At 45.5% G+C, this 11,650-nt stretch overlaps 1 protein-coding gene across 1 annotated transcript; it reads left to right on the top strand.

The window, feature by feature from the left end:
• Positions 1–5,303: 5,303 nt before the first annotated feature.
• On the top strand, positions 5,304–11,353 carry LOC121530204 (the record flags this gene model as incomplete). Its single annotated transcript, XM_041818842.1, has 5 exons — positions 5,304–5,410; positions 5,513–10,287; positions 10,361–10,833; positions 10,919–11,082; positions 11,115–11,353. Coding segments are annotated over exons 2-5 (5,546 nt in total), but the record flags the coding sequence as incomplete, so codon positions are not given.
• Between the last annotated feature and the right edge of the window lie 297 nt (positions 11,354–11,650).

Raw genomic sequence — 11,650 nt, 5'->3', positions numbered from 1 at the left:
CACCATAAATTATCTATTCGCTTTTCTTTTTGCTCATTGCAATACTTTAAGGTCTTGTCAGGATATACACGTATGGCGACCCCCAAGACCAGCCCAGAGTAGACGCCGCCAAGACGCTTATCATGCAAGTGGATCAAATCAGTCTTCTCGCGACTGTATATATCGTCAAGGACAGCACAATATATACGCATGTACTGCATTCAAAGCCCTGGATGTCGTAAATCGCCGTACCTTTGTCAGGAATACTAAGCTTTGTTTTAATTGCCTAAGTCGATCTCATCAAGTCAAGGATTGTAATTCTTCGAACACTTGCCGTCAGTGCAACGCTAAGCATCACACGCTAGTCCAGCCGGGAGAGTCTAGATCGATTCCGTTGGGCTCCGCCCATATGTCTGCGGCTGAGGTTAATATATTTTCTTCGATTGATCCTGATGTTGGTATGAATACTGCTGCTGACAGCCATCATACTGTGGAGAGGGCCAACAATCAAGCCCTACTACCAACTATTCTTATAGCTCGATACTGGATCATGGTAGCTGAGTCGTTTATCCAGCGGATTGGAATTCCATGAACGCATGCTCGCATCTCAAACTAATTTAATGATACTTTTTATTTATCTGTTTTTTTTTATTATGGATATGTGGGGTTAAATGTTTAAATAATTTAACATTAACACATAATTCAACATGATGTCTGAAAGTATCCATATAAGTAAAAAGTTGTGAGATTAAAATAACACTGAGACATCTTATTTTTCAGGTGGTGGCCTTGATGTTGGAACAGCATTATCTTTGTTGTTTTTTAAAAAACGAGCATGGCCTGCATGGGTCGGTGCGGGTTTTGGAATCGGCGTCGCATATAGAACATGCGAAATGGAAATAAATTCTTTTAAGTGAATATTGTACGATATAATTTATAATAAAACACTTAATTATTGTTGAACTTTACACTGTGAGAAGTACAAATAAGGCCAACGAAATTAAGGGCTTGTTACGAGCAATTTCGACAAAAAATAGGTTCGTCTGGATATACTTATATATTTATAAATATCTAATACTTACAGAGCACTATTGTGTATGGGGGACTGATTTCAAGAGTGGCATAAGTTACAACAAATGTACATCTAGGGGAGATAAAAAGTTGAAAATTATTTGTTGACCTAAAATGCACGTTAAAAGATAATAGGTTCGGCATACGGACAAGATTATGTGTAAGCAAGTAATTATTTACCAGGGAAAGTAAATTGAGCAGTAGTAGTATTCTAAGGTAAGAAGTCAACATTAAGTTTTGATACCAGTTCAAACCTAGTAAAGCAATTAAAATTTTTTTTATACCCGTTACTCGTAGAGTAAAAGGGTATACTAGATTCGTTGAAAAGTATGTAACAGATAGAAGAAAGCGTTTTCGACCCTATAAAGTATATATATTCTTGATCAGGATCAATAGCGAAGTCGATTGAGCCATGTCCGTCTGTCCGTCCATCCGTCCGTCTACCCGTCCGTATGAACGCTGAGATCTCAGGAACTATAGCAGATACAAAGTTGAGATTAATAATGAAGATTCTTGAGATCCCGGGACAGCGCAAGTTTATTACAGCATTCTACCACGCCCACTCTAACGCCCACAAATCGCGGAAAACTAAAATCGCTAAAATCTCGGGAACTATTAGAGCTAGAAAGTTTAAATTCAGTATGCATAAACTTTGGATGCCAGCGCATCTTTTAGTAGTACTATTATCTGGCCTCACCCACCCGTACGCCCACCAAGCTCTAAAGACGGTTTTCGCATTTTCAAGAAAACCTGATATCTCGGTAACTATAAGTGATAGATACTTCGGATTAAGCATGTAGATTTTTATGATGCCCCAAATACGAATTGTTTTTCCATCTAGCCACGCTCACCCTAACGCCCACAACACCCAAAAAACCAAAAATGCAAAAATCTCGGGAACTAAAAAAGAGCTACAAAGTTAGGCTCAAGAATACGTATTTAGGGCCACGCCTGTGACGTCTATAATAATATTATAAATACCTTCGTTTGACGTTGTATAACTTATTTCCGTTAATATCTACCGATTTAAAAAATATTTTTCAAATTGGAACATTATTTTGCTACTTATGAAGAAATTTAGGTTATAAGGCCTCACATGGGCAGTGACGTCACTATCAGTTACTCGACATGCTTTCTCCGACAATAGGTGGCGCTTGGGTAATTTCCACTAGCAAAATGAATATTTTAAAATTGTGTAAAACAGTAATGGGTATCTTATAGTCGCGGCACTCGACTATATCGTTTCCTCTTGTTATATACTTAATAACTTTAAACAGGAGATCTAAACTCCGCATGCAGTCGGAAAAGAAAGTGCAAAGTAACATGGTTGTAAAAGCATACTTATGATATAGGGAAGATAATCAGTATACATTAGACAATCGAGTTTGAATGTACCAATGAAGTCAATATTGCGGACAAGAGCGGCAATCCTAGATACGAAATCTCAAATTGCCTCTTTAGAGAGTTTCAGATATAACTAATCGAAATATAAGGATCGAAAGGTCATTATGATCAGAAAAAATTGTGGAGGCAAGCAAGTCGATTGGAACGGATAAATATATGTTTATCTTGCAGATTTAAATCCCCCAAAAAGGTTTAACGGTCCTGCTTTTATGGCCGGGATACTTCAACGGAAATCAGCAATTCGTTCCAACATTTATTTATGTCAGCTGTGGTTGCTGAAAAGAAGATTTCGACCTAATCAGGGAAACTGCAGTACGTTTTTGGTTTTATTGCTTATTTAGACGATTACAGAGTTTAAGATATATCCAGTGGTTGATATAAAGCGTACTCGGCGTATCAGTACTCCAGGTCATTTCATGGTCCTCTCAGGGACCTCACCTGATCAGCATCGTCGGCTGCCAAGAGTCTTTTACCCGGTAATCAGTCGAAGTCAGTGTGACCGAGCTTGTATGGCTGTATCCATATTCGCAATGTTTCAGTTTTGGTATTCAGTGTGATTTTTTATTCCATAAAAAGGGTGTTCTTTTTAAAGGTATAGAACTTGTAGTATTACATTTTCAGCCACGGCTGGCTCGGATGTAGTCCAATTTTCGATGACTGTAACGATCTTGGCATCATCGTTTTTGAAGAAGTAAGGACCTATGATTCCACCAGCCCATAAAGCGCACCACATAGGCAGTTTTTCTGTATGTAACGGTGTTTTGACATACACTTAAGGGTTAACATCACTCCAAATGCGTAAGTTTTGTTTGTTAGCGTAGCCATTGAAACAGAAATACGCTATCGATTTTGTCGACGATAAAATTTTCGAAATTAAATTGCACTAATTGCAAGCGTTGTTAAGGCCTGAGTCTATTCATGATGAATTGCCAAACCAAACTGAGAACAAATCACTTGACAGCTGTTAAATCGGTCGCCATCTTAAACAGTAATGCCAACTTAAATTTGTATAACTCCAAATAAAATACCTTCAATATCAATTCTCTGGTTTATATCTTATTTTCTAATGTAAGTACATCCTTATGAGCTGGCCCTGGAATATGTCCATTATTCCTGAAAGGATTAGAACATTGCCTTCCCTACTCTCTGTCAGTTTTGGCTACTTCACAGTATGGTTTCAGATCCCCAATATACTCTCGCTTCGTTTTCCTATTGCCCTGAATCTATGGATCTGCATCTGGGATCTGAGGCGGTAAAATGTAAGGAAAGCTCACCTCTCACCGGCGTGACACTGAATTCAGCAGTAGATCTGCATTAGTATTGGAATATCACGCGTTCTTATGCATTATCTTTTCTTTTTGTACCGGCAACCGCTCGCGACCTGCACCCGCTTAAAACCTTTTGTAAAACCGCCTGATTTCAATAAATATACTCAAACCCTATAATAAATAAATACAGTCCACTTAATTCATAAACATAACAAAATTTTGGTCTTTCGAGCGGATTTTCTATCAAGTACAGTGGAGCGTCTATTTGAGGGGCAAAACCAACTTCTGGAAGAAATGCATACGAGGTGTGTTCAAAAAGTAAGGTGACTCTTCAAATTTCGCGAATTTCAAATTTTTCGATTATCGATTTTTTTGTTTTGTTATATTGGTACACTCTTCCCTAACATCTGTACCAAGTTTCAATGGAACATCCTCTTTTGTTTGGCTGTGAGAGGCGTAAAGTTACAAGTTATTTTGCGAGCTCGGCGATTTTTTGCTATCGAAAAATATGGATCAAAGGATTTGGATTTTTTGGCCAAAAACAACACCACAATAATGCCTCAGCCACCATATTCACCGGATTTGGCCCCATGTGACTTTTTCTTGTTCCCAAAACTGAAGATAATCGAAAAATTTGAAAAATTTGAAATTTGAAAAGTCACCTTACTTTTTGAACACAACTCGTATAACTTCTAAAAGGTTTCGATAATCGAAAAATTTGAAATTCGCGAAATTTGAAGAGTCACCTTACTTTTTGAACACACCTCGTACGTCATCGGGAGCAGCTGATTTAAGGTTTCAGAAAATTATAATTCCCACATTATTTGGCAAATACGAGGATTGGAGCCAATTTAGTGATTTGTTCTTAAGCTCAGTAAATAATAACGAAAAGCTTTCCAAGTGCCAAAAATTTAATTATTTGGAATCTTATTTAGATGGGAAAGCACTTTCCTTAATTAAACATTTTGCTGGTAGAAATGATAATTACCAAGATGCGTGGGAAAATTTTAAAATCGTTATAACAAGATAACGTTAATCGCTCGATCATTTGTTAAGAATTTTCTATCGTTGCCAATCGCTAACAATTTGAATATCGAAGAGTTAGGTAGGGTAATTGACTCTGCCGACGAATGTATATAGCTTAGGCTAACTGTAGTGTGTCGTCCAAGGAAGACGCCACCATAAATTATCTATTCGCTTTTCTTTATGCTCATTGCGATACCTTCAGGTCTTGTCAGGATATACTCGTAAGGCGATCCCCAAGACCAGCCCAGAGTAGACGCCGCCAAGACGCTTATCATGCAAGTGGATCAAATCAGTCTTCTCGCGACTGTATATATCGTCAAGGACAGCACAATATATACGCATGTACAGCATTCAAAGCCCTGGATGTCGTAAATCGCCGTACCTTTGTCAGGGATACTAAGCTTTGTTTTAATTGCCTAAGTCGATCTCATCAAGTCAAGGATTGTAATTGTCGTGGAACGGATTAACATATCGCTCAAGGTTTAGTAAATTTAAATGTAGCGCCAAGTATTTCAGTATTTGTTATCGATGTTGTAAATCGTTCGAGAGATCATATTGTAAAGCTAAATGCGGTCACACGAAATGGTGAATTGTAAGCCAGAATCTCCCGCTCAGATTTATTCCGATTGGAGAGATCAAAGAGACTGGGAGGCGAGACTGCGGTATGTAAAACTGATTGTGAAAATAGGTTAAATCTGATATATGTATTTCATACAGAATAAAACATCGTCGTTTGTTTTTATGCTATTGTTCTACGCTACAAGACTGGCTTTCTTGTTTCGGTGTTGGCTAAGCAACGTTAAAGGCAACTCCCAGGGGATCTCTTTCGGTCGGCGTCATTTCTTTTATTCGCACTCCTTTATCGTGCAATGCCGACTTCACATTCACCCCGGCGGAGCCCCCGAATTGGACAGACGGGAGCTCCCGCAACTGCAACTACGACCACCGCGACCACATCAGCCGGCACTCCGAAGAATGTGCCGGGCTTATCGGGCGGTGAGCTGCAGCGGCCACGGACTCCAAAGCAACCGGGATTAATCCCAAGTGGTGCTCCAAAGCCTGATAGATCAGGCCAGGATACGGACACCACAACCGCCAAGTTTGCGGCGCTGATGGAGAGGATCGCTACCTTGGAAAGGGAGCTTCAAAAGGCGAGGTCAGGTGAAGGGCAAGATGCAGCCGCGAAGGATCCCGTTAGAAACGGATCAAGCGGTATAGGAGCGAGCGGTGCGGCGAATGCGCCGCCATGTTTGAGCGGAACGCCAGGGCAGAACTTGAGTGGAAATCTGCCGCCATTGTTGAGTGGAAATCTGGCACCGAATTTGGCTGAGTCAGTGACGCCATTTTTACATGAACAGTTGCCGCCATTATTGAGTGGAAACCTTCCGCCACAATCGAGTGGAAATCTGGCAATAGGGCAACAAGTCACACTCAGTACAAACAGTACAACGTTAAGCTATTCCACACCATGCTGCGTGACGGCTACTGTGCAGCCAGCACTAAGCTACATGCAAGCTACGCGGGAACCTCTTCGCAACCTGATGGTACCCCCGCAATCAACTGGTTCATACGGAATAGCTTCGCCGAGCCCGTTAATTGGATGGACGCCGCGCAGACTGCCTGATCTTCCAGAGTTCGAAGGTCAGCCTGAGGAATGGCCAATATTCCAATGCGCGTTCACGGAGACGACGGCGGCGTATAATTGTACTGCGTTGGAGAACAACCAGAGGCTAGTGAAAGCCCTGAAGGGTGAAGCGCGAGCATCTGTCAAGTCGCTGCTTATACACCCGAATAACGTTCAGGCTGTAATGGATCAGCTACGTTTCCGATATGGACGCCCGGAGCAACTGATACGTAGCCAACTGGAAAGCGTGCGAGAGGTGCAGCCGATCCAAGAACACAATATAATAAAGATCGTGCCGTTTGCAACACGGGTCAGCAATCTCGCAGCGTTTTTACAGTCAAGCCCGAACGGGGAGCAGCACCTAGGAAATCCTACATTGATGGAAGAGCTGATCGCCAAGCTACCACTGAGCAAAAGGTTGGATTGGGCCAGGCACGCCGCCGTAATAGGGTGCTACCCAACTGTCGCGCACTTGAGCGAATGGCTAAACGAACTCGCTAAATTAGTGTGCACTATTACGAGCAGCGACAGCAAGGATCCTAAGCGTAGGGTATTGCACGCCAGCACCAGTCAGAAGGATCAGGATCTATTTGAAGATCATCCCAGGAGTTGCCCAATTTGCGAGGGGCAACACACTATCAAGGACTGTAAGGATTTCAACCACGCTACTCCGACTGCCCGTATGGAGTATGTAAGAAGGCATCGGATTTGTTTCTCGTGCCTGGAGAGCGGTCACATGTCCAGGTTCTGCAAGAGAAACAGCAAGAGCAACGTCTACGGATGCCAGATGGGGCATCACTACCTCCTGCATGACGGGGTGGGCAACCCCACACGGCCATCGCAACCCCACGGTCGACCATGGCCAAATGAAAGGAGCGATCGCGGTCGCATGGTACATGCGGGCGCTGACAGGAGGAAGGTGGACAAGCAAGTACATCAGCCAGATGATCTGGCCCAGAGAAGTCCACTTACGGCATCTGCACAGACGCAGGATGCATGGCGCAAGCGGGACGAAGGCCGTCAGCCAAGTGACGGGAATGGATTGCCACATCGGAACCTAAGTTGCGTCGATCCAGATGGAGGACACTTACTATTCCGTATTTTGCCCGTGACGCTGTACGGGGAGGATACGCAGCTGGATACCTACGCGCTGTTCGACGAAGGTTCGTCCGTGACCCTGATCGACGAGGAGCTCACCCGAAGCCTAAACCTAAAAGGCGAGAGTCGGCAGCTCAACATTCAATGGTTCGGTGGCAAGTCAGCGAAAGAGAACACAAAGATGGTCAGCCTCCAGATTAGTGAAGCGGGCAGACCGAAACGCCATGCTTTGAAAAATGTGTATGCGGTCTCTAACCTCAATCTTCCGATGCAAAGTCTGCGTCGGGAAGATGTCAAAGCGGCGAAGGCTTCTGCACGCCTGCCGATGAAACCGTATCGTAATGCGGTCCCGAGGATTTTAATCGGACTAGACCATGCGCACCTAGGAATACCTATGCAAAACAGGAGCTTCGGAGCAGGAGGACCCTATGCAGCCGCCACCAAGCTAGGATGGGTGGTTTTTGGTCCTGTAAGAAGTCAGATGAGTTCACCAATGCAAAGATCGTGCCTCCTAGCCGTCCCACAGTATGATCATCTCGAGAAGATGGTCAGCGACTATTTCGAAATAGAGAATTTCGGAGTGAAGCCGGCGCCACCAGTCGCAGCTAGTGGCGACGCACGGGCTTTGGGAATCCTGAACGAGACGACTAGGCGAGTGGGCGAACGATACCAAACTGGATTGCTGTGGAAAGATGATAAAGTAAGCCTGCCTGACAGCTATAACATGGCACTCAAAAGACTTGTCGGCATTGAAAGGAAGATGAGACGGGATGACAGCTTTGCACGGGCCTACAAGTCGATCATGGAGGACTACGTCAACAAGGGTTACGCACGACGCCTGGAGCAGCAGGAAGTGGCAGCCGATAACCGGGACAAGATCTGGTACCTGCCGCACTTCGGGGTCGAGAACCCAAACAAGCCCGGAAAGATCCGTCTAGTCTTCGATGCCGCAGCCAAAGTGGGCAATACATCTTTGAACTCAGTTCTACTCAAAGGCCCACAACAGTTCAAGTCCCTGCCAGCCGTGCTCTTCCATTTCCGGGAAGGAGCAGTCGGGGTCTGCGCAGACATAAAGGAGATGTTTCATCAGGTGCTGATACAGCCCCAGGATAGATGCGCCCAGAGATTCCTGTGGAGGAATGGAGATGACCGGCGAGATCCAGATCTGTTCGAAATGGTTGTGATGACGTTCGGAGCCGCTTGTTCGCCGTGCTCAGCGCATCATGTGAAGACCATAAACGCTTCAAGATACGCCCAAGCAGATCCTCGCGCGGTTCAGGCCATCAATGAGTATCACAATGTAGATGACTACGTGGATAGTTTCTCGGACGAGAAAGAAGCTATCGCTGTATCAGAACGAGTAAGGAAAATTCATGCTGAGGCCGGTTTCGATTTGTGCCGCTTCTCATCAAGTTCGGAAAGTGTGGTCAAGGCTTTGAACCCACTAGGATCCAATACGAACGTTGAATGGAATGAAGCGGAGGAGAAAATATTAGGCATGTACTGGCACCCAGCGACGGATGACTTTAAATTCAGCGTAAAGTACCACAGGGTTCCCAGCAGGGTGATGACCGGAGAACGTGCACCCACCAAGAGAGAATTCCTAAGTCTGGTTATGTCAACATTTGACCCGATAGGATTCTTGAGCTGCTTCATGGTAACCGCCAAACTATTGATGCGTGAGATTTGGCGGAGAGGAGTTCAGTGGGACGAGCCGTTGCCGGATGAGTTAGCCAAAGCGTTTGAGAGCTGGAGGCTGGAAATGGATTACGTGAGAGATTTCCGCTGTCCACGCTACTACTTTGGCACGGGATGCGTACGTGAACTGCAGCTACATGTGTTTGTGGACTCCAGCCAATCGGCGTTCGCAGCAGTTGCATTCTGGAGGGCGACTTATGACAACGATGATGTGCGGTCCTATTTCGTGTGTTCCAAAACGAAATGCGCCCCGATGAAGACGATGACGATCCCGCGCCTGGAGCTCCAAGCAGCTGTATTAGGAACCAGGCTGATGGACACCGTAAGACGAGAGCACGACGTATCGATCAGCAGATGCGTGCTATGGACTGACTCTAAGACCGTGCTGCACTGGATAAGCAGCACCCACCGGCGGTATAAGCAGTTCGTTGGAAACCGGGTGGCGGAGATCTTAGAGTCAACGGAGGTGTCTCAATGGAGGTGGATACTGTCTGCCGAAAACGTGGCAGATGACGCGACGAGGCCACAGCGCCATGTGGACCTCAGCCAAGGGGCAAGGTGGATGAGCGGGCCATCATTTCTGCGGGAGTCGGAAGAACAGTGGCCCAAGCCATCTCCAAGTGATCGCGACAGTCCACACTCCGCAGAAGAAGAGATGCCGTGTGAGTTTACACTGGTAATTGCCAACGAGTTTATATTTTTGCAGAGATTTTCGAATTATAATCGATTGGTCAGGACCACAGCGTGGATCCTCAGGTTCATACGACGGTGCCGTGGATTGAGTGACGAGAGTGAGGCCTACGGTATTACAGCTACTGAGTGCGCGGAGGCAGAACGGAAACTGATCCAGTGCGCCCAGGCTGATACGTTCGCAGATGAAGTTCAAGGAAAGGCAGTGGCGAAAGGCAGTCAGTTACGAGGACTATCCCCTTACGTCGACCACGATGGAATCATACGAGCGCGTGGACGGATTGATGCCGCCGAATGCGTCCCATTCAACGCACGGCGCCCGATCATACTGTCGCACAAACACGCACTGGCAGAGATGATAGTTCGTCACTACCACAGGAAGATGAAGCACCAGAATCTAGACGCGACCATAAGCGAGATCCGGACCAGGTTCTGGATAACCAATTTAAGGAGAGGTTTTACGGAGTGTTATGGCAACCTGTAACTTATGCAAACTCCGGAGAGTACGACCAATTCCGCCATTGATGGGTCCGTTGCCAGAGGACCGGCTGGAGCCGAATGGATGGCCATTCAAGTATACTGGCTTGGACTACTTTGGTCCGCTGTTTGTGACGATTGGACGTCGCACTGAGAAGAGGTGGGTCGCACTCTTTACTTGTCTAACCACCAGGGCTGTCCACCTGGAGATAGCCCACGATTTGTCAACAGATTCCTGCATCATCGCTATGAGGAATTTTATGTGCCGCCGTGGACCGGTGGTCAGATTGAGGAGCGACAATGGAAAGAACTTTATTGGAGCAGATCGTGAGGCCAGAAAGTTCGATGAAGTCTTCGAACCAGAAAAGATCCAGGATGAGCTGTCATCCAAAGGAATCGAATGGATCTTTAACTGTCCCGCGAACCCAGCTGCCGGCGGCATCTGGGAAAGGATGGTCCAATGTGTGAAGAAGGTGCTCGCGCATACTGTGAAGGAGGGTGGCTCCTAAGGAACACGTCTTGGAGAGCTTTCTTATTGAGGCGGAGAATATTGTTAATTCTCGTCCGCTTACCCACCTTCCAGTCACTGTGGATCAGGAGGCACCGCTAACGCCCAACGATCTGCTAAGAGGAGTGGCTAATGTTCCGGACCTTCCTGGAGATCGCGGAGAGCAGCCTGTCAAGTGCGCTACTAGGAAGCAGTGGCGTATCGCACGGATGATGAGAGACAGATTTTGGAAACGTTGGGTACATGAGTATCTACCGACGCTTGTTCGCAGGGAGAAATGGTGCGAGCATGTCGAGCCTATGCGCCCAGGGAATCGTGTACATCTGTGATCCGGCCATCCCTCGTCGAGAATGGAGGAAAAGGCGTCGTGGAGGAAGTGTACCCAGGAGCGGATGGAGTACCACGACGAGCGGCGGTACGCACTACCAATGGCGATCGAGCTAAGTTAATCATGCGTCCCATCTCCAGATTGGCTATCCTGGATGTGGTGAATGCAGTTGCTTCACCGGGGTGGGGATGTCGTGGAACGGATTAACATATCGCTCAAGGTTTAGTAAATTTAAATGTAGCGCCAAGTATTTCAGTATTTGTTATCGATGTTGTAAATCGTTAGAGAGATCATATTGTAAAGCTAAATGCGGTCACACGAAATGGTGAATTGTAAGCCAGAATCTCCCGCTCAGATTTATTCCGATTGGAGAGATCAAAGAGACTGGGAGGCGAGACTGCGGTATGTAAAACTGATTGTGAAAATAGGTTAAATCTGATATATGTATTTCATACAGAATAAAACATCGTCGTTTGTTT

Source organism: Drosophila eugracilis, unplaced genomic scaffold (assembly GCF_018153835.1).
Source record: "Drosophila eugracilis isolate 14026-0451.02 unplaced genomic scaffold, ASM1815383v1 contig_389, whole genome shotgun sequence".
Classification (NCBI taxonomy): Eukaryota; Metazoa; Arthropoda; class Insecta; order Diptera; family Drosophilidae; genus Drosophila; species Drosophila eugracilis.
Note: the sequence above shows the minus strand (reverse complement) of the source record. Positions and strands in the feature narration are given on the sequence as shown.